Source organism: Podarcis filfolensis (assembly GCF_964270895.1).
Source record: "Podarcis filfolensis genome assembly, chromosome: 4".
NCBI lineage: Eukaryota > Metazoa > Chordata > Lepidosauria > Squamata > Lacertidae > Podarcis > Podarcis filfolensis.
In genome coordinates, this window is record NC_139607.1 from 78,610,290 (window position 1) to 78,628,853 (window position 18,564).

At 39.9% G+C, this 18,564-nt stretch overlaps 1 protein-coding gene across 9 annotated transcripts in view; it reads left to right on the forward strand.

The window, feature by feature from the left end:
* Positions 1-18,564, forward strand: part of FLT1 (fms related receptor tyrosine kinase 1) — a 136,217-nt gene that overhangs the window by 29,049 nt on the left and 88,604 nt on the right. For all 9 annotated transcript variants that reach the window (XM_083608986.1, XM_083608988.1, XM_083608981.1 and 6 more), the window contains 3 exons: positions 11,550-11,646; positions 12,333-12,556; positions 17,341-17,465. In XM_083608986.1, coding sequence (XP_083465112.1) covers positions 11,639-11,646; positions 12,333-12,556; positions 17,341-17,465 — 357 coding nt within the window. In that variant the 5' untranslated portion in view covers positions 11,550-11,638. The remainder of the gene's footprint in view (positions 1-11,549; positions 11,647-12,332; positions 12,557-17,340; positions 17,466-18,564) is intronic.

The following is an 18,564-nucleotide window of genomic DNA, read 5'->3' on the forward strand; positions in this document are numbered from 1 at the left end:
AGGAAGGGCATCCTCCTTCATCTGAACAAGGGCTTTCCCCCAGAACCAGCTTCTTGGGTTTTGATTGTCAGGCCAGGCAGCTCCGCATTTGCCGCCGCCGCCGCCTACTTGTAATCTGGAAAAAGTAATCGCTTCCAAAATTGGCCACGCGGAATGGGGTCGGAATGAACGCTCCAGTCCTCTGGGATCAGGTCAGCCTCTCGGCACCGAGGCTTCTCCAGGAAGGTTCCTATGGGCTTTCCCCAACCGCACCATTTGTATGGGGATGCGCGTTCCACCCTCTCCCAGTGGGCGAGCGGCCCTTCCATATACCCCTCTCTGCAACCAGCTGCTTGGGCTTTCCACGTGGATTTTTCGAAGGGTGCTCCCTTCTTAAAGAAATTAATAGCCCTCTCCAGTATTCCACTAGTGCATGCCCACCCCTCCCTTCTCTCCCTCTTAATGTGGATATAGTAGGAGCAGCTTGTAACTTCTGCTCTGATGCTCCCAGCCTTGCACTGCAGCTGGGAAAAGAATTCGCATTCTGACCATCCGCCTTTCAAAGACGCGGAGCTAAAATGCCTGGTGTGGCACCAAGTCCGAGAGCTTCTTATTGGTAGGAAAATGCCAGGTGAACAAAACAAAGCAGAACTGGCTGGGAGTCCGGAGAATCCAAAGCTCTTCCCGTAGAAAGTGACATTCGTTTTCTTTCCTGATATGGGCTGTGATGCTGGAAGCTAAGGGTCGGCGCCATCCAGGCATGGGCTGTTGTCTATAAAAAAGGAGTACCAGGGCTGGAATTTTATGCACGCAGGAGTTTCTGCATGTATGTGATTGTCGTGGGACTTGACGCTGAATTAAAAGGGTGATGAGTTTTTTCCTCTTCTGTGCCAGCCCAGTGAAGTGTTTCCTTAATTCTAAGCCTAGTGTCTTGAAGGGAGGAACTGTCCTGGGTGCTCTAAAGGACTAACTCCCGGTTAACCTATACATTAAAGCTATCTTCATTTTAAAGTACTTAACAATTGCATTTTGCAGTTATGTGGAGATTGGCAATGTGGCTGAGAAACTGACCTGCGGAATCTCATCATCACTGATTCGGTTTGGATTAGAAATATGCTGCTGACAGCACCGCTTTCCTTTTAAGTTTAAACTTGGAAATCAGGCTGCTTTGTTGGGAGCAGGGAGCACTGACATCAGAGTGGTTTTCTTACAAATAAAGCGATTAAGAGAGTGGTAGCATTTATATGGTATTTTTCGGTATTCAGATATGCAACCCAGTTCAACAGAAGTATTTCACTGGTTGAAATGGAGCTTGCTTCCAAGAAGTCTACTGTCATGTGCACACTTATCTGAGAGCCAGTGCAATAGTAAGTGTGTTTTCACAAGTGACATATTTGTGTGTGTTTGCGCGCACACACACAGTTAAATTGTGTCTTCAGTTCTTTTGCTTCAATAAAACTTACCTTGGCTAGGATGTACATTGAATTGAAAAAACTCTCTTCTGATTTGTATCTGGCATGGGCAAAATTCACATTGGCATAAATAATGTAAGAAAAGTTCAAAGATGCTACTTAATGTCATATACGAAAATGGCTGTAGTTTGGAGCATGTTGCTGGTGAAGGCTACTAATGTGGGAAAGGAATCAGATCATTTTAAACAGGATGTAGGATCTATGTATGAGTTAGAGGTGTTGGAAACACAAATAAGCATCACTTACGAAAACTGTCCTTAGTCTCATATCTAGTGAACATTTCTTCTGCTTGATTTTTATCCAATAAGCAGCTTGTGGCTCCTTAATATGCTTGTGACAGTTAATGGGTGGATGATCATACACAGTGCTATTCTATGTCTGATTGACAAAAGTTGCTGAAATCCATATATATATATATGCTAAAATGATTCAGTGTTATAGAAGCAAAGAGTGAACAGAACATAAAACAGGCACCACACTTAAGTCTGTAGTGTCCTGCATTGTTGAGATTATTATTAGCAAGCAAAATCTTAATATGTGATAAATAAGTGTTTAAGAACACATGAACCTACTGGATCAGGCCAATGACCTGTCTAGTCCTGCACCCCATTCACACAGTGGGCAAACAGTTGCACTCAGATCTTGCTTTCAGACTTTCCATAGGCAATAGCACTCACCCCACTTGGGATTCCTAGCATTCAAAGGCATACTGCCTCCGACAGAGGAAGCAGAACATAACCATTGTGACTAGTGGCCATTAGAAATATGGATATTCAGTTTTATCAAGAAGATGCAATTGGTTGTGAACTGAATATATATTTAGTGGCCAATCCAGACTTCCTGCCAGGCATTGTGTTTAGAGGCAACGTATAACAACATGCACAGTTGCTAATGGTGAGCATCACACTACGTTGTCCATAAGAACTTGTATTGAGTTTCCTTTCTTGGATCCAAACTGCATAGAGACATTGGAGCAGATTTATAGAAGTTCAGAAGGTTTTCTGTGGGTTGCACAATTCTAAGAACAATCGAAATAAAGCGATAGAACTTACATTCAGGACAATGTACTGAGTGTTTCCAAGAGTTAAACCAACATTTAAAACCAGTTCAGGAAGACGATTTGGGTTAAACAGGATTTAGACTGCAATTATCTGTACATTTCCTTAGAACAAGTTCCAGTGGACTTACAGTGGTACCTCGGGTTACAGACGCTTCAGGTTACAGCCTCCGCTAACCCAGAAATAGTACCTCGGGTTAAGAACTTTGCTTCAGGATGAGAACAGAAATCGTGTGGCGGCGGCAGCAGGAGGCCCCATTAGCTAAAGTGGTCCCTCAGGTTAAGAACAGTTTCAGGTTAAGTAAGAACGGACCTCCAGAACGAATTAAGTTCTTAACCTGAGGTACCACTGTATTTCCAACAATATTATATAGGGTTGGCACTGATACACTTTTTCAGATTTCCCAATCTTGTCCTTAGTGTCATCAAGTGTTATTTGAAAAACTTCTTTTTTCAAGTACCAGGCTTGTTTTTTCCTATGTATTTCAAGTGTCTGAGTACTCTTATTTATGTTGCAGCTCCTCTCCATAGCATTAGTCAGGGCATCTCAAGTGGAAGTTTGTGTTCAACAACCAATGTGGATTCCTGTGCTAGGCAAGCAGATCAGAGATGGAGATTTTGTCATTTGCTGCTAAATAGAAGAGTAAATCTGCCTAACACAATGGAAGGGTAGATTGCTTGGGGTTGCTCTACTGTCCCTTAAAATGAATATTTACTATTTAAGTAGCATCCCATTTATGTAGTCATAAAGTCAGATAATTTGGAGGAACAGAAGAGGGTGGTGGATCTAGAGAAGCAAAGGTCGCAAAGATATAAGAGCAGTAATATCATCAGGGCAGGACTTTGGGGCAGAAGTCCAGGGCTCTCTTAGCAAAATGAGCAGGCTGGTTTACTACATGTAGAAGTTTACTACTTGAGAGGCAAGTACACAGTACACAGACCATGTAAGCACCATTGTATGAGAACAAAATATTGGGGGAAATAAGACCAGTTTATGCTGGATCTGGAAGTGTGCATAGGAGTCAGTGTAACACTCAAATACCCTTTCCATGGTACTCCTACACTTGGAAGACTTTTCTGTAATTGCAGTAGCTAGGAAATGCAATAAGCAGGCCAAAGGACATAAAACTGGTACTCATAAGTGTTCAGTTTACTTTAGAATTTTAATTAGTGGCAAGATCTGGGGTTTGTATTTGTACACTTTCTTGAATGACAGCAAATACTGTACTCAACAGCAAATAGCTTCCTGTGGCACTGCATGCTATAAAGACCAGCAGCTGCTGGTGATGAGGCAGTAGTGGATAACTATGCTGTGTTCACACCATAGGTACTGGTATAGTATCAGTGACCTTTCAAAACCACCCTTGACTGTTTTGCACATTTTATGTGAGGTGCTGGATACTACACATTTGCTCATATTGATTAATGTATTTATGGACAGACTATGGTAGCAAAGGAAGTAAGTGAGACTGAAGGAGCTGAGGGTATAAAAGCACAACTAAGGCTTACTAAGGCTTCGGTTGACACACCTTATCTTCAGAGTACAATGAAAAGGTTTGTTTCTTTAAACTAAGGAAATATAGAGAAGACCAGAAATATTCCTATAAATAATATTTTTAAGAATTGTGAAGGTTTTGTCACTTCCTCTAGAGAAAGTCAGACAATGGTGAGTGTATTTGCCCCACAGAATTCAATGGGGTTGACTGTCATTTCCTCTTCCTCCTCCTTTCTTTGAGGGTGCATGTGTCTAGGGATCTCTGTGTCACTTGAGAATTCGCATTACTTTGTCAATCAAGTGTTTCAGCTCAGTGGTAGAGTATTTGCTTTCCATGCGGAAGGTTCCATGTCCGATTCCCAGCATCTCCACACAGAGCTGGGAATGCCTGCTCTCAGAAATCTAGAAAACTTCTGCCAGTCAGTGTATATCAGGGACTCCCAAGCCATAGACTGTGGACTACCAGTGGACCACAAACTTCATTCAAGTGGTCTGCATCATGTCTGTAAAAATACAATTTAAAATCATTCATGATCTAGTATAGTGCCTTACAATTGCTACAGCAGGGCAAAAAATCAGAAACGTTCAAGTGATCCATGGGAGAGAGAAAAAGTTTGGGAACCACTGACAGTACTGAGCTATTTGTACCAATAAAGCAGCCTCCTTAAGCTTCCTATATTTTTAATAATTCCTAGGATTCTTTGGGGGAAGTGAAGCCATGCCAGTTGAAGTGATATAAATTTGACAGAGTTATAGTGTAATTATGCCCTATGTCTTCATGGAGCCATTTCTCAGCTGTTGCTTGAACTGCACTCAGATGAGCTTAATAGAACAATCCATAGAATAGGAAGCCAGCATAATTTACGTCAGGATAAGTACTGCCAGTGCAATTTAACCCTATTCCAAACTCTCATTTTGCCAATGTAATTTTTGCTGGGTTGCTAGATCACATGACTGAGCTGAAAGGAGTTTGGAATTGGGTATATCTCCTCCTGCCCTATCACATCCCCACCACACCCCCCAGAACATCCCCTTTGAAATATACTTGGAGTCGAGCGAGAAGCTGCTGTCGGTTGCCATTCTGAGCTCCTTGGGGCCCGGAGCTGAAGCCTGGATACATGGTGTGGCAGGTGGCGGTGTTGTGGTGCTGTGTGTGGCGGTCAGCTCAGCGGGATCCCATCCTTGTCGCCAGTGAAATATACTCTGAGTCGAGAGTGGATTTCATGCTCTTTATTCAGCTCATAGTGGTGAGGAGGAATGGAAGTTCCCCCAGAATGTTTGCTTTATATACATTAATTACAAAATGGGCCCCACGTGATTGGCTACTTCCGGGATTCACCTGTAGGCCAATCAGGTTGCGGATTCACTTCCACCTGGAGCTGGATTGGGTGGCTCCTGTGGACCAATCAGACTGCTGCATTCTGGGCCCTATTGTTCTAGGACCAGTCAGACTGCTGCCTTTTGGATCCTATTCAACTTAGTACATAACACCTTTTATGGGACTTACCCTGCCTCAGCTGAGTTGTGATGGAAGACTTACACAGTGTATCTGTGGCTGAGCCGGGACGAAAGACTTCAGCTGGAGATTTGCTTATTCCAAACCTCCAACTGATTTTGAATTTTGGATTTCTCCCTAAAAGGAAGCACTGTGCCAGATTATAGACTATACGTGCATCATTTCTATTATTATTTATATACAGCCTGTTGGCATATTAATAATAAATAAACAATAAAAGCATAATAAACCAGTTAAAACAAAGTAAAATAGCAAAATGACAAAATACTTGCCCATCACTTTGGATATGTGTTTATGAGCTGCATTCATACCATCACCACAAACACAGTTCCCCAGCATTCTAATCTCACTTGAAATGCAGGCTTTATATTTAATCCAGAGCTGACCCACTCATGAGGCAAGGTGAGGTGACTGCCTCAGGTGACAGGATCCACAGGAGCAGCAGATCCTAGTGCAGATTTTTATTGCCCCTTTGTTCCTGTTGTCAATCTTCACTCTTCCCTAGTGAGGAAAGGGGAGCCATTTTGTGGCTCATCTAAGGTGCCAAAGTGTTTTGGGCTGGCTCTGATTTAATCAACAGATTTTTTTCAAGTCATCTGCAGAAATTCATATGATTAATCGATTGCATTTTATTTAACCAGGTTGCAGTCCTGCCATCCACCTCTCCCCTCTCTCTCTAAGCTTCAGTGGGTGAGCTTACCATTCAGCAAGAGCAAATCACGTCAGCTAAGAATGCAACTAACTGCACAATATTAAGCCATTCAATGGGTTGTTTATTACCTTTTGAGCATTCCTGTATACTCCCACTGACTTCTGTATACTAGTTCTCATCCTGATACTTAAAATAAATGAGCCTTGTTGCGAGAAAAAAACGTAGAATGGTGGAAATTAGAGATTCCTATTAAGAAATGTTGATCACCCTCCTACCTGTGTAAGAAGCATTTCTTAATGTATACAATATATACTCCAGTAGCGCTGGTTTGATTGAATTGCTCACTTTGGCTAGCAGGTAATCGTAAAAAAATAATGTAAGGCATGTTTAATGAGCCTTAAAAACTTCGTGGAAATGATTTGTAATAGAGATCTTCATTGCCCACTGAAGAAATGTTAGATTCATTAGGTTTTAAGCTCTGTGTCTACTGCAGTTTGAAAAGATAAATACATTATTCTCATTAATGACTTCAGTAAAGGTTACTCAGTGTATTAATGGGGTGTCTGTTCTAAATGGTTTTTAAAAATTGGCCTGGGCTTCCCTATGAAGAGATGAATAGTTGCCTGAGGCAGTAACATAGTGCATCAATTAAGTGAAGAGCCAGAAGTCTGTGGCTTCAATATAGTTATGTACCCATCTTTTCAGATTACTAAGCAATAAGCAAAATATGGTAATCCTCCTAGGTAGAAATGAGTTGCTGTTTGTTGTGTGGTTACGGTGTGAATTCTAAGCACACCAAGAAACTTTTAACTGCCACAAGACACTGGTCTTTTTGTAGGTCCAACCATGAGGCAAGCTAAGCAGTGGTGCAGTTGGGTGATTTTAAACTTTGTATGTCATTTAGGAAGCCTATTTATATGTTAATGTGTATAACTTTACTTACTTCAAAAGGTGGTAAACCAGCCTTGTGGCATTTGGGGGCCCTCCTGAGTAGGGTCCTAGACCTCTGTCCCCAAGTTTTGTTCTGATGGCACCACTGAAGCTGGGAGTTATTCATTCTTTGGAAACCGTCTACCAATCTGGGGGAATGGGATGGTAGTGCTTTGTTTACAATGCTTTGTTTACTGCATGGTTGGAGACTACAATCTACAGCCATTTCTCCTAGTTGGTACTAAGTTCTGATCATACTGTACTTGTTAGTCCCTTCCCACATATTGTCTATGTCAGTGAATTGTGATAGAATAAAGCAATGCTACAAAGCTCCTTCCCCTAGTTTCCCAATGATAATGAGTTGATAGCTTCAGTGAAAGATCATGATCACAAACTAATGCAGATATAAAATAGAGTATATTTGAGTCTTGACTCTGTATAAGTGTAGGGGGTGGGGAAGCAGCTACAGCTCTCTGAAGTGTTTCAGGCTAAATTCAACCACTAATGTGTTGAGAATGCTTGTATATGTTTTAAAGTCAATTCTGTATTAATTAAGAATGAATCAAAGCCCATTTTAAGGGCTTTCTTGAATTGATATATTGTAGCAAAATTCATCACAATCAGCCAGCAGGTGTATTTATTTCCAAATTTACCTTTTAGCTACTGTTACTGAACAGTAACTAAAAGGAAGCAACTACTTAATATTTTATTAGGTTTTATTTTAACATCCATGTTTAGACTAAAGTGTGTGAATTCAAGCTATTATTCTGACTCTGCTGCTAGGTCAGGTGCACACAGCTGCCCTTTGCTACTGTATGGAAGTAAGCTTTATTGAACGTAGTTCAATAAACATGCACAGGATTCAGGTGTAAATAATTTAAAATATGTGTGGCTATATCTTTTTGTGTCTGTGTATACAGGTGTTTGACTCTGTTTTTAAAGGACATGGGCACCTCCAGACTTTCAGTGTTTGGGAATGGGATTCAGTCATGCTGATTCAGGTTGTGCAGTTAAAGTTGATTTGATTTTCTTGTGCAACAAACTCGCTTCTCAGACCTTTTGTGATAAGGAAAGTGATGGGGAAATACCTTTGAATGTGTGGGATAACAATTGCAACATTGTATAATTTTCCTCCCAACAAATCCAAGTGAACGCTCAGTAAACAACTGGCCTTGTTTAACCTCCCTGCAAACTTGGGCAAACAAATCAGAATGAATGATCAATAAAGAAGTTATCTGGAAGTGACCATGGTAGTAGTAATGTGTATGTCAAATTTCAAAGGATCTTGCTCTAGTTAGTCAAAGATGTAAAAGTAACTTTAAAATGCCTTGACCCATTGGATGGGGAAAATCAGTGGCACTTAGCCATTGGTGTGTGCTGCTCTATGCAAAAGAGATCTGCCAAGGAGAAACTATTTAGCCTTGGCTGAATAATTAACTCACATTCAGATACCTGGGAAGATTGTGCTATGGCTCACAAACTCACTTTACAGAAAGGCACCTCCCTTTTTAGAAGCTGCTTTGCCTTCATTACATAGGAAAATCTGCTATTTATCTAAAGCACACACAGTTCCATTGGCCCTTCTTTCCTGTCATATTTTCTTTTAATCACAACAACAACAACAACATTAAATTAAATTAAATTTAAAAGTGAACACTTTTGTCAACACTGTGGCAAAATTATGCCGGACAGCTTTAAACACATGTCAGGATATTGTAATATTGTTAATCGTTTACAGAAGTTTTTGTTTTTTTTAATATTTTTTTTATTCTTTTTCCATAACAAATTATACATCCAAAACATCTTTTTTACATCCAAATTCCTCCTTATTGACTTCCCTCCTCCCACCTGAAAAACCTTCCTAGTACTTACTTTCTCCACATTTCTTAAATTTAAATTACACCACCATATTATTAATTAATTTTTTACAATCTAACAATATTCCTACCTTTTTTCTTCACAGAGCTTCCTTAAAACTTACAAACGTTATCTGATTATCACTTAATTTTTGCATATATTCAATAAATTTCATCCAATCTTCTGTAAATCTTTGATCACGTTAATCGTTTACAGAAGTTTTATAGGAAGTGATTTATAAATGGAATAAATTAAATAAATAAAAATATTCAAATGAGCATTTGCCTTGTTCATTTGCTATATTCCACCCACACTCTGTGCTCTTTTTCCAGCCCCATCTCTCTGGCACTTCCATATCATTCTCAGGTCCTTCTCACTGTCAAGCATACACCTCCCCCTTCCTCCTGCTTACACACCCAACTTCATATCGCTTTTGCCTGCTTCTATTCCTATCCTAAATACTGTACCCTAAGCCCTTCTCCTCTCACACACTTTTACACACAATCTCCTTCCTTATCAGTGGCAGACCTTGGGATCTCAAAATTTGGCACCCCCCCCCCACCTCTTGGCTTCCGTTCTACATCATAGTTGTTTCAGCTCCTGTGTCTCCCCAAGGCTTTGCACCCAATGCAACCGAACAGGTCATGTTCCCCTAAATCTTCCTCTGTCCTAATGCTGGTACATCTGCATTGCAAACCATAGCGGCTGTGCTTAATCAGCTTAACTGGATATACCGTAGTTGTGCTCCTACCGTACTGCAACTTGAGCTCAGCCTGCAAGGGGGAGAATCACTTGCAGAAGGCACAGATTCAGTCTTCTGATTTTGCCTTAGGACTTTGCCTTATGACTTAGTTGCTGTTGTGAAACCGAGAAGGGGTTTCTCCAGAGGAGCTTTGTAATACTGTAGTCTCAAACCCGGTGCTGCCAGCCTGATATTGGCCAGCTAGATGCTCTCCCTCTTGTGGACTGTATTGCATATCATCCAGTTGCTTGCTTTAGAAGCCAGAGGGGTGGGGGGAGGAACTTGCAATCCACACTTTACGCTCCTGGAACACGTGGCTAAGGAATAAATTAAATGGGATTAAAGTGCTTTAGAGAAGTGCTTAAGAGTTATTTGTCAACAATGGCATTATATTTCTATTCTCCTGTGGTCATGCTGAAGAAGAAAAGAAGAGAGGAAAAGCTTGATCCTGAAGCTTGAACATAGCTAAGCTATGGTTTAGCTTTCCTTGCCAACCAGGTCTAAGAATGATTAGTGAGCAGAAGGGGTAGCATCTTTTGTACTCAACATGTTATCGTATTGCTTTTCTCTTTTCCATGTCCCATCCCTACCCTGCTCCGTTCCAACCCTTCTGCTGCTTCTCTTGATACCTCACTGATTCTGCCTTCATAGGAAGATTAACCCCATTACCTATTGTTTGAGAGTGATAGGCTGTTCTTGGGTGAATTCCTGCAGTCATTATTGACGCAAACATTTTGGTTAAACCATAAGCAGCCTGATTATAAGCTGTGTAAAATGAATCTAAACACTGTATTGATTGTAGTGGGCTTTAAAAAATCAAGCCCTACACTGAATAACTTAAGGATTTTGTCCCATGTGCATTTCAGTCTGACATATTCTTCAAAGCTGTCTTAACATCTGAGAGTTTCATGACTTTATTTTTTTTCATGTCTCATAAAATAAAAATGTATATCTGCTGCATACTGAATGAGTAACTTTGCAAGTTACTATACATAATAAATTAGTTTGATTATCATGTGGATTTATAAATCTGAATGGAGAATATAATGAAATAATGTATGCTGAGTTAGTATGACTGACAAGTTTGCTTCACAAGCCCTCTTAAAAAGAAAGTTGCTTAAGAGAGCACTTAAATGTATTGTCAATAATGGCATTGTATTTACCAGAGTGAATATAGATATAGATACATAGTGTATGGGGTGTTAGAGGAGGGTAGAGCCTCTGGTGCGGGACACAAGTTCCTTCGAGGGTACTTTGTCCCCCTGTCCCCACCTTCCATTTAGTTCTCACCTGTAGGTCCTAGTTCTCACCTGTGGCTGCTTGAGGTGTTGTGCCTGAATGAATGTTTATGTTTTGACATTAATCTGCATAGTATTATCTCTTGAACCATGTACACCACCTTAGACCCTTGGAAGATAAAGGTGGTATATTTTTGTAATGAAGAAATAAAGAAATTCTGGGTGAACAGAGATGGTCATTACCATGCCAAAAAATTGTAAATTTACTGAAATATAGATTACAGTTAACAGTAATCTGTAACATTCGACCACATAATGAGGCAGATTTTGTCACATCCTTTCAACTGATCAGAACAATAGAATATCAGGTGAATATACAATATAGCTAATCAGGTGGCTGATTGCTACTAATTTGCAGGTCCAGATCCACTGTGCCTGCAGTTTACTTTTACAAAGCCATTCAAGCAATTGCATGTATGGCATCCCAGCTAATTTGGCTCTGTGTGAAAACACTGAAGCCCTTTTAGATAAAAACATATTAATTTGAATAGATACAAAGCCCATCAGTTTTTCCACCAGTTTTAATAATCTGGATTTTCCTTGTTTTCTAGGCTCTAGTTCGGGGTCCAGTTGGAAAGGTCCAAAGCTAAATATAACAGGAACACAGCATGTCATACAAGAAGGAGATACTTTAAGCATCATGTGCAGGTAATCATCCAGGGTGCACCTTTTATGAATTTGGTCTGTGGTTAATAGGTTTTCTTTCTAGTTTGTTTTTCTAGTTGGTTGCAAGAAGGAATTATTGTTGGAAGAAATATGGAAAGCTTCCTTATACCGAGTCAGACTCATTGGTCTATTTAGCTCAGTATTGTCTGCACCAGGCATAGGCAGATGTTTTGGGACTACAACTCCCATGATCCCTAGCTAACAGGGCAGTGGATAGAGATGATGGGAATTGTAGTCCCAGAACATCTGGAGGGCCGAGTTTGCCTATGCCTGGCTCTGCACTGATTTTCAGTGTTCTTTTCAAATTGAATGGGGGACTGAGTGTTGAGATTCCTGAATTGCAGGGAGTTGGACTAAATGACCCTCAGAGACTTTTCCAACTGTACAATTCTATGATTCCAAGATTTCCAACAGAGGCCTCTCCCAGTCTTAGCTGGAGATGCTGGGGATTGAACCTGGCGTCTTCTGCATGGAAAGCAGCTATTTAATAGTTCTTCATTTTCTTTTGTTTTTATTTATGATGTCGCTTTTAGAAAACAATATTAAGGGGAGCACCAGAAATTACTAGATGCCATATGATTGAGGCTTGGGAATTGGTGCCATATAATGGTAGCCAAACATAATTGTTTTGTTTGTTTATGCTTTTGCTTTCTTATCTGCATTTGCAGTGGGGAAGTGGCTCATTCATGGTCTCTGCCTGAAAGTCTAAGCAAGGACAGCGAACGACTGAATATAATTCCATATAGTTGTGGAAGGAACAGCAAACAGTTCTGTAGTAGCCTGACTTTGAACAAAGCTCAAGCAAGTGATACAGGATATTATAGCTGCAAGTATACATCTTCAAGTGCTGTGAAGAAGAAGACAGTATCAACAATATATGTATTTATTAATGGTAAGATCCCAATTATCTTTTCCTTCTTATTAAAAAAATACTTCTCTGAAATGCTAAATTTGCATTATTACTTAAGCAAAGGGATCTACATCTAAATGAGCATGTTATCATCAATGGAACATCTGGGTACATTGAAACCACTTGGGGTTGTTGTGTTGCAATGTGTTTGAAGTTGTGGGGCCAAAACAGACATGGACCAGGAGATTTGTAATCGGATTTCCAGGCTTTTCTGGTTTTATTTGCTTTTTGAACGGGTGGTTGACCTGTGGGCTGCCCAACAAAAAGTTTTTTTGTGACCCACAAAGACTCTCTTTCTATTTCTATGTATATTCACTGCTCCAATGGGTCCTCCACTGTCATGCCTTGATGCCTCAGCCTTTTGTGTACTACACAATTTTTTTCCAATTTTAAATAAAGGGGGGTGGGTGGGAATTGGCCACTCCTGTGGGCCCTGTGGTGTGATCCTATGATATGCTGTGATTTTTATTCCCCTCTGCCCACCCCTATTTCTCCTTTTCAAAATAAAATTTGCCATGCCTACTTTACACCTTCACCACACCCACTTATACATTTTGTTTATACCCACTTTGACATGTGACTGTTGGAGGGTTAGCCATGGATCAGTGCAGTGCTTGGCCTGCAAAAGGTTAGCCACCCCTGTTTTGGAACAGACTTGAAATGAATGTGTATGTGTGGGTGGAAGGGTTCTATATCATCTTCCACAGTGCCACTGCCCCCAGACCAAGTTGGATCCCCTTCAGATGTTTTCAGAATTGAAAAAGGCATTGGGAGATTCAGTCACAGATCTCCTATGTTAAATGTAGTTTGGCTACCATGGGAATGCAATTCAAAATGGAAAATAGAGTTAACATTTTATCTACCAGCCTAAGAAAAAACAAAGAACAGGAAAGACTTGGGGCATGTGGAATTTTGCATGCTTTATCTGAAAGGAAGCGGACCAGAAATGTGTCTATTAAATGATTAGAGTATGGCATGAACCATATCTTACAGTATCAAATATATATATTGAGTAATAGCCTTATTGTTGCTAGGTGTGTGCGTTTTTAGGCAAAAGGTGTGAAATGCCACCCCATTGCCAGAAAAAGCACTGGAATGTCAAAGAACAATGTAATTGACTTTTAGGAAATTAATTTTTTACTATCAGGTTAGTGCTTGAGTCACATCCATTAACCTGTTATAGTGCTTGGCCACAATCCTGATTATTGTGACTGCTTGGTTTTCCTACTGTCACCAGTGGGAAAGAGAAATATGTGATCTTTCACAGGGTGCATAAGAGGGTGTTCATGTATTTCTCTTTCCATGGATGATAGCGTACCATTTCAGAATCATGGGTGTTGGCTACATTTCATAAAATAACTTGCATATTTCTCTCATACATATTTTGGGGGTGTCCTCTCCCCCAGCATCTTAATAAAAATGAATATTAATATTTGATTAATGAGTAACATAAAATAAAGATTCTTGACTGCCTACAGCATGCCCATCTGATTAATAAAGACTTTAAAATGGAATATTAATTTTGCACCTTTCATGTGAACCAAATCCACTTTGAAATCTTTGTTACAAAAGTTTGCATGGCCTGAGGACACAGCTGTATTTTACAAGCAGTTTTACAATTAGAAATAATGAGACAAGACTCCAGATAAATGGGTTTCAACTAGGGCCACATTTCATTTCATTCATTTCATTATGGTGGCTTGAAACTAACTTTTAAAGGCTAGGTTTAGGATACTAACTCTTAATCCCATAGGATTACTTGAATTTCCTCAGTGGGAGGGCATAAGTAGTCATTACCCTTTTCCTTGAATCGCACCCATTCAGGTGAATAGGTCAGCCTTCCTGAGCCCCCTCTTCCTCGTGTCCCACAACTCTGGTAAGGTAAGGCAGGTTAGCCTCAAAGGTGCACTGTATCCTGCACACAAGTTCAACAGTCATCCTGTGAATGGCAAGGCTCAGGAAAGCCAATCACCCTCAAAGTGCCAAAGGATACTTATCTAAACTCATCTGTACTTGTTCAACTTACCACACTTCCCTTTCAAAATATCGCATACTTAGCTTAATTAATGTCATAGATGCACTTAACCACATCCCTCCCTCTTGCATACCGTACAATAACTGTTTACCTTAATATATATAAAATAAAACTCTTTAGTTAATATTATATAGGAGGCAGAGTTCTTAATTGTAACATCCAAGTTCGAACATTGAGAATTTCCTTTCTTTTCTATACAAGTTTGAGTTCTATCTCCTTCTAAATGAAAAAATTTACCCCTGGGTTAATATTTTATATCCCTTATAGCCATGTTTTAAGATGGAAAGGAAAGTGAAATTAAATAAAGGTTATGAAAAGCCTTCAGACAAATAATTAAAAAGATGCTGTCCTAGAAAATGTGATGCATATTCCTTTTAATCAAAGGTAGGAAAACATTTGGAAGGCTTTAGGCTGCAAACAGGGCCCTGGGCTCACAACAAGAGTGGAACTCCCTGATGATGTCAAGAAGAGTGCTGAATTGGCTGATATACCTGAAAGTTTATGATTGGAACTATGACAATCCTCTGCCTAGAGCCTAAAAATCTAATAGTTACTTAATTAGAAGATCTATTATCCATCAAAATGCTCCCTATCTTACTTTCTTTTTATCTCCAGTTTCTTACAGTTCAGGTTCTTGCCTCTTTGCTCCTTCTCCTACCACTCTGATTTAGTGAACAACATATACTTATTTACTCACCTGGGAAGTGGGAGGGTCAGTAACCTGTGAGCAACAGAGGGAAAGTGCTTTATCTGTACTAAAAAGCACACAAAATTAATAAACAGTCTGCAAACTGATGGTTCTTTGGAGGCTGTCTCAAGGGCCATAGGATTCTTTGGATCTGCCTGTCCAAGGGTGGAGAGAGGGACCTGCCCTTGGAGAGGGAATTCTGACCTTGTATGCCTCTTCTGTGAGAGTATGGAAAGGTCCACAGCCTATGCCTGCCCAGTGTCAGAGCTCCAATTCTGGAGAGGGCAAAATCAATGCATGGTGGAGGTATGTAGGCAAAGGCTAGAGGTCTACAGGATTCAAAGCACACCCATCCCATGATCTGACTCCAGAACTGGTGGCAAAGTCTGGAGCTGGTGTAATTTATTTCACTCCCATTGGAATTTTTAAAAAATCCAGAAGAAAAAAGAAAAGAAAAAAATGTGTTGCATCCCTTCAAAATTGCCTCTGTTGTTCTTCCCCTCAAAGTTTTTGAGTACAGTACTTTGTTATTTTTATTTTTATTTGGTAATAAAGAAGGCTACAGATATATTAACATGGGATTATCTGGAAGGTTGTTTGTGTTTAAATGTGTAGCTGTGACTTGTAAGCGGAAGGAAAAATTACTTTTGAATATATACAGTTATTAGTATTGTCGGAGAAAGACAATGCCATTCAGTGGCCCGTGACTGTCACCTCAAGTGTGGAACTGGTGACATGAATGTATCCGTTAAAGTTAGAATGTTCTTTACGTATTGTACTGGTTTCCTGTCACTCTCTTTAAAAGGGATGCAAGGCTCAAGATGACTCCCCTCCCCCCACTAGTACATTATTGGCATCAGCCAGTGGTGACACTGTGTCTGCAGACACTACGGTCAATCTTTAGGGCAGCTCTTCCTCATACTTAAAATGGCCTGCAGGTTATACATACAGGAAACTGCTCTGCAAAGTTTGCTGGTTTTGGAGAATAGCTTTTAATTTTGTGACAAGGATGAATGAGTCTCAAGGGAGTAGTAACAAGTAGCATTTCACTGGCGATATGAAGAGCTGGTGACCCCCCCCTTTATAACTGTAGCCCCTGCACAGAAAAAAAAGTGTTTCTTTTACAACTGTAGAAGCAGGATAACTTTTCATCTTTCCTTGGATCATATTGCAAAGGAAATGTTGTTAGTCTGTTTTGATACTTAGGCAATTTTTTTGTCCTCCTTCTTCTTAAAACAAACAAACAAAGAAGTCCTTGGCAGTCACAATAGCTGCAGAGCAATTAGCAACCTAAGGCTATACCCACTAACCTGGGAGTAAGCCCCACTGAAGTCAGCAAAACTTCTAAGTGGTTTACATAAAACAATAGAAAATACTCATTAACAATACTGATAAAATAAAACATTAGAAACAAATGGACATAGAAATAGAAATAAAATCAGTAGCTTTAAACCTCAAAGACATAATAAAATTGCATGATTGGGTAGGCTTCCCATGTATAGTATTGCATTGTGAGATACTTTATATGGCAGAAGATAGATGAATAGGATATCAAAGCACAGAACAGATTTTCAGAAAAAAATAGTTTTGCAAATATGGTTCCCAAAGTAGATAAACTCAATGAAATAAATTAAGTAGAGATGCATATGGTGGATTTCAAAACCTTTGGCTGTAAGGCTTCAATATATTGAAATGAGTCCTAGTTGTGAACATTGTTGCTCAGATGTGGGGGCGGGGGAGGGAATGTGCAAAATTGTGACCTTGTGTGGTGAAGAGTTTGCAACCATTAAACACTTCCCACTGAATATGTGGCTTGTTCAGGTCTATGCATAGCTCCAGCTACACAGTTTCACACACTGACCTAAATTCCTCAAGCCAGCCCATTTTTCTGGCTGGCAGATATGTCCCATACTGATTTAATAACATGAACCACAATTCAATGGGTGTAAGTGTCCATGACTCTCTATTGGATAATGGTCTTGTTTGCATTTGTGTACTGAAGTCATTTGTTGTGACTTAATTTTTCTGTTGTTCTTTTTGCAGACACACACAGTCCGTTTGTAAAGCTCAACAGAGATCTGCCAGATATGATACGCGTTTTTTATGGAGAAGAACTTATCATCCCGTGCAGAGTTACAGTACCAGATATTCCTGTTACATTAAAAATGGTATTTGGATTTTGCTAAGTAAAACTAGATTGCTTCCTACATCTGTTATACAGTGTTTATGCTAACTTTCTCCAACCTGGTGCCCTCCACATATTTTGGACTACAACTTCCATTGATCCCTATGTGTTGAGTGCCAAAACATAAGGAGAGGACCAGACTGGGGAAGGCTAATTTATCCAGCTTAGTAATGTTTTTATTTATAGAAGTATAGTGAATGTTTCTACCTCCATTGAAAGAACTAGTGTCAAATTGAAGCAAAATAATTGGCTGTGCAGAATGTAGACAGACTCAAGGAGGACAGCAGAAAGTTGTATTAAGGCATCAAAAAGAGGCGAGCAAGAACCAATTTCTGTGGTGATATTTCATGGGGTGTTTTCGATTGCCACACCCCTCTAGAGGAGGAAATAAATGAACAACAGCCATTCAGCCAGAGGGGGAGTCCATTTGTTTCACAATAATCCAACTGCAACAGTTTACCGAATATAGTTATAACAGAAGACCTGGGGGGAAAATAGTCAAATGCAAATGCACTGGAATCAATTTGAACTCTTATTACACTAAACAAAAGCAAGTTATCTTGTTGTCTGGGCTTAACATTCATCTTCCTGTCAGCCTTCTGCTGAAGTAACTGCATGACACAGCTCCATCTGCTTCCATTTCATTCTATGACTGAATGCTCTCTAGCACCCATGACTTCTCCATCCTCCCACTGTCTGTACTTCAGTCCCTCACTTCTGATGGAGCCATCAGTCTGGATATATAACAAAGTTTTTAAAAGTGTATTTTATTTTTCCTCCAAACACATCCACTGTTGAATAACATACAATCACACCTACTACCCACAACCACATGTCTCAACATCTGAGAGCTATTTTTATATTTGTCGTGTTCTAGAGAGTTTCTGAAGACATGCCTAAGAAATTACATACTTCTCATAGTGTTCTTTGTAGTCTAGCAAGTTGTTGAAACTGTGAAAGCACAGAGCAGAGCATGGGAGTTTCTTAAGCTATTTGACAAAATATTTTTTTAAAAACTTTGTGTACTTGTTTTGAATAACAGGATAAGCTTGCTCTTTTTATTCTGACCACTTTTGGATCAA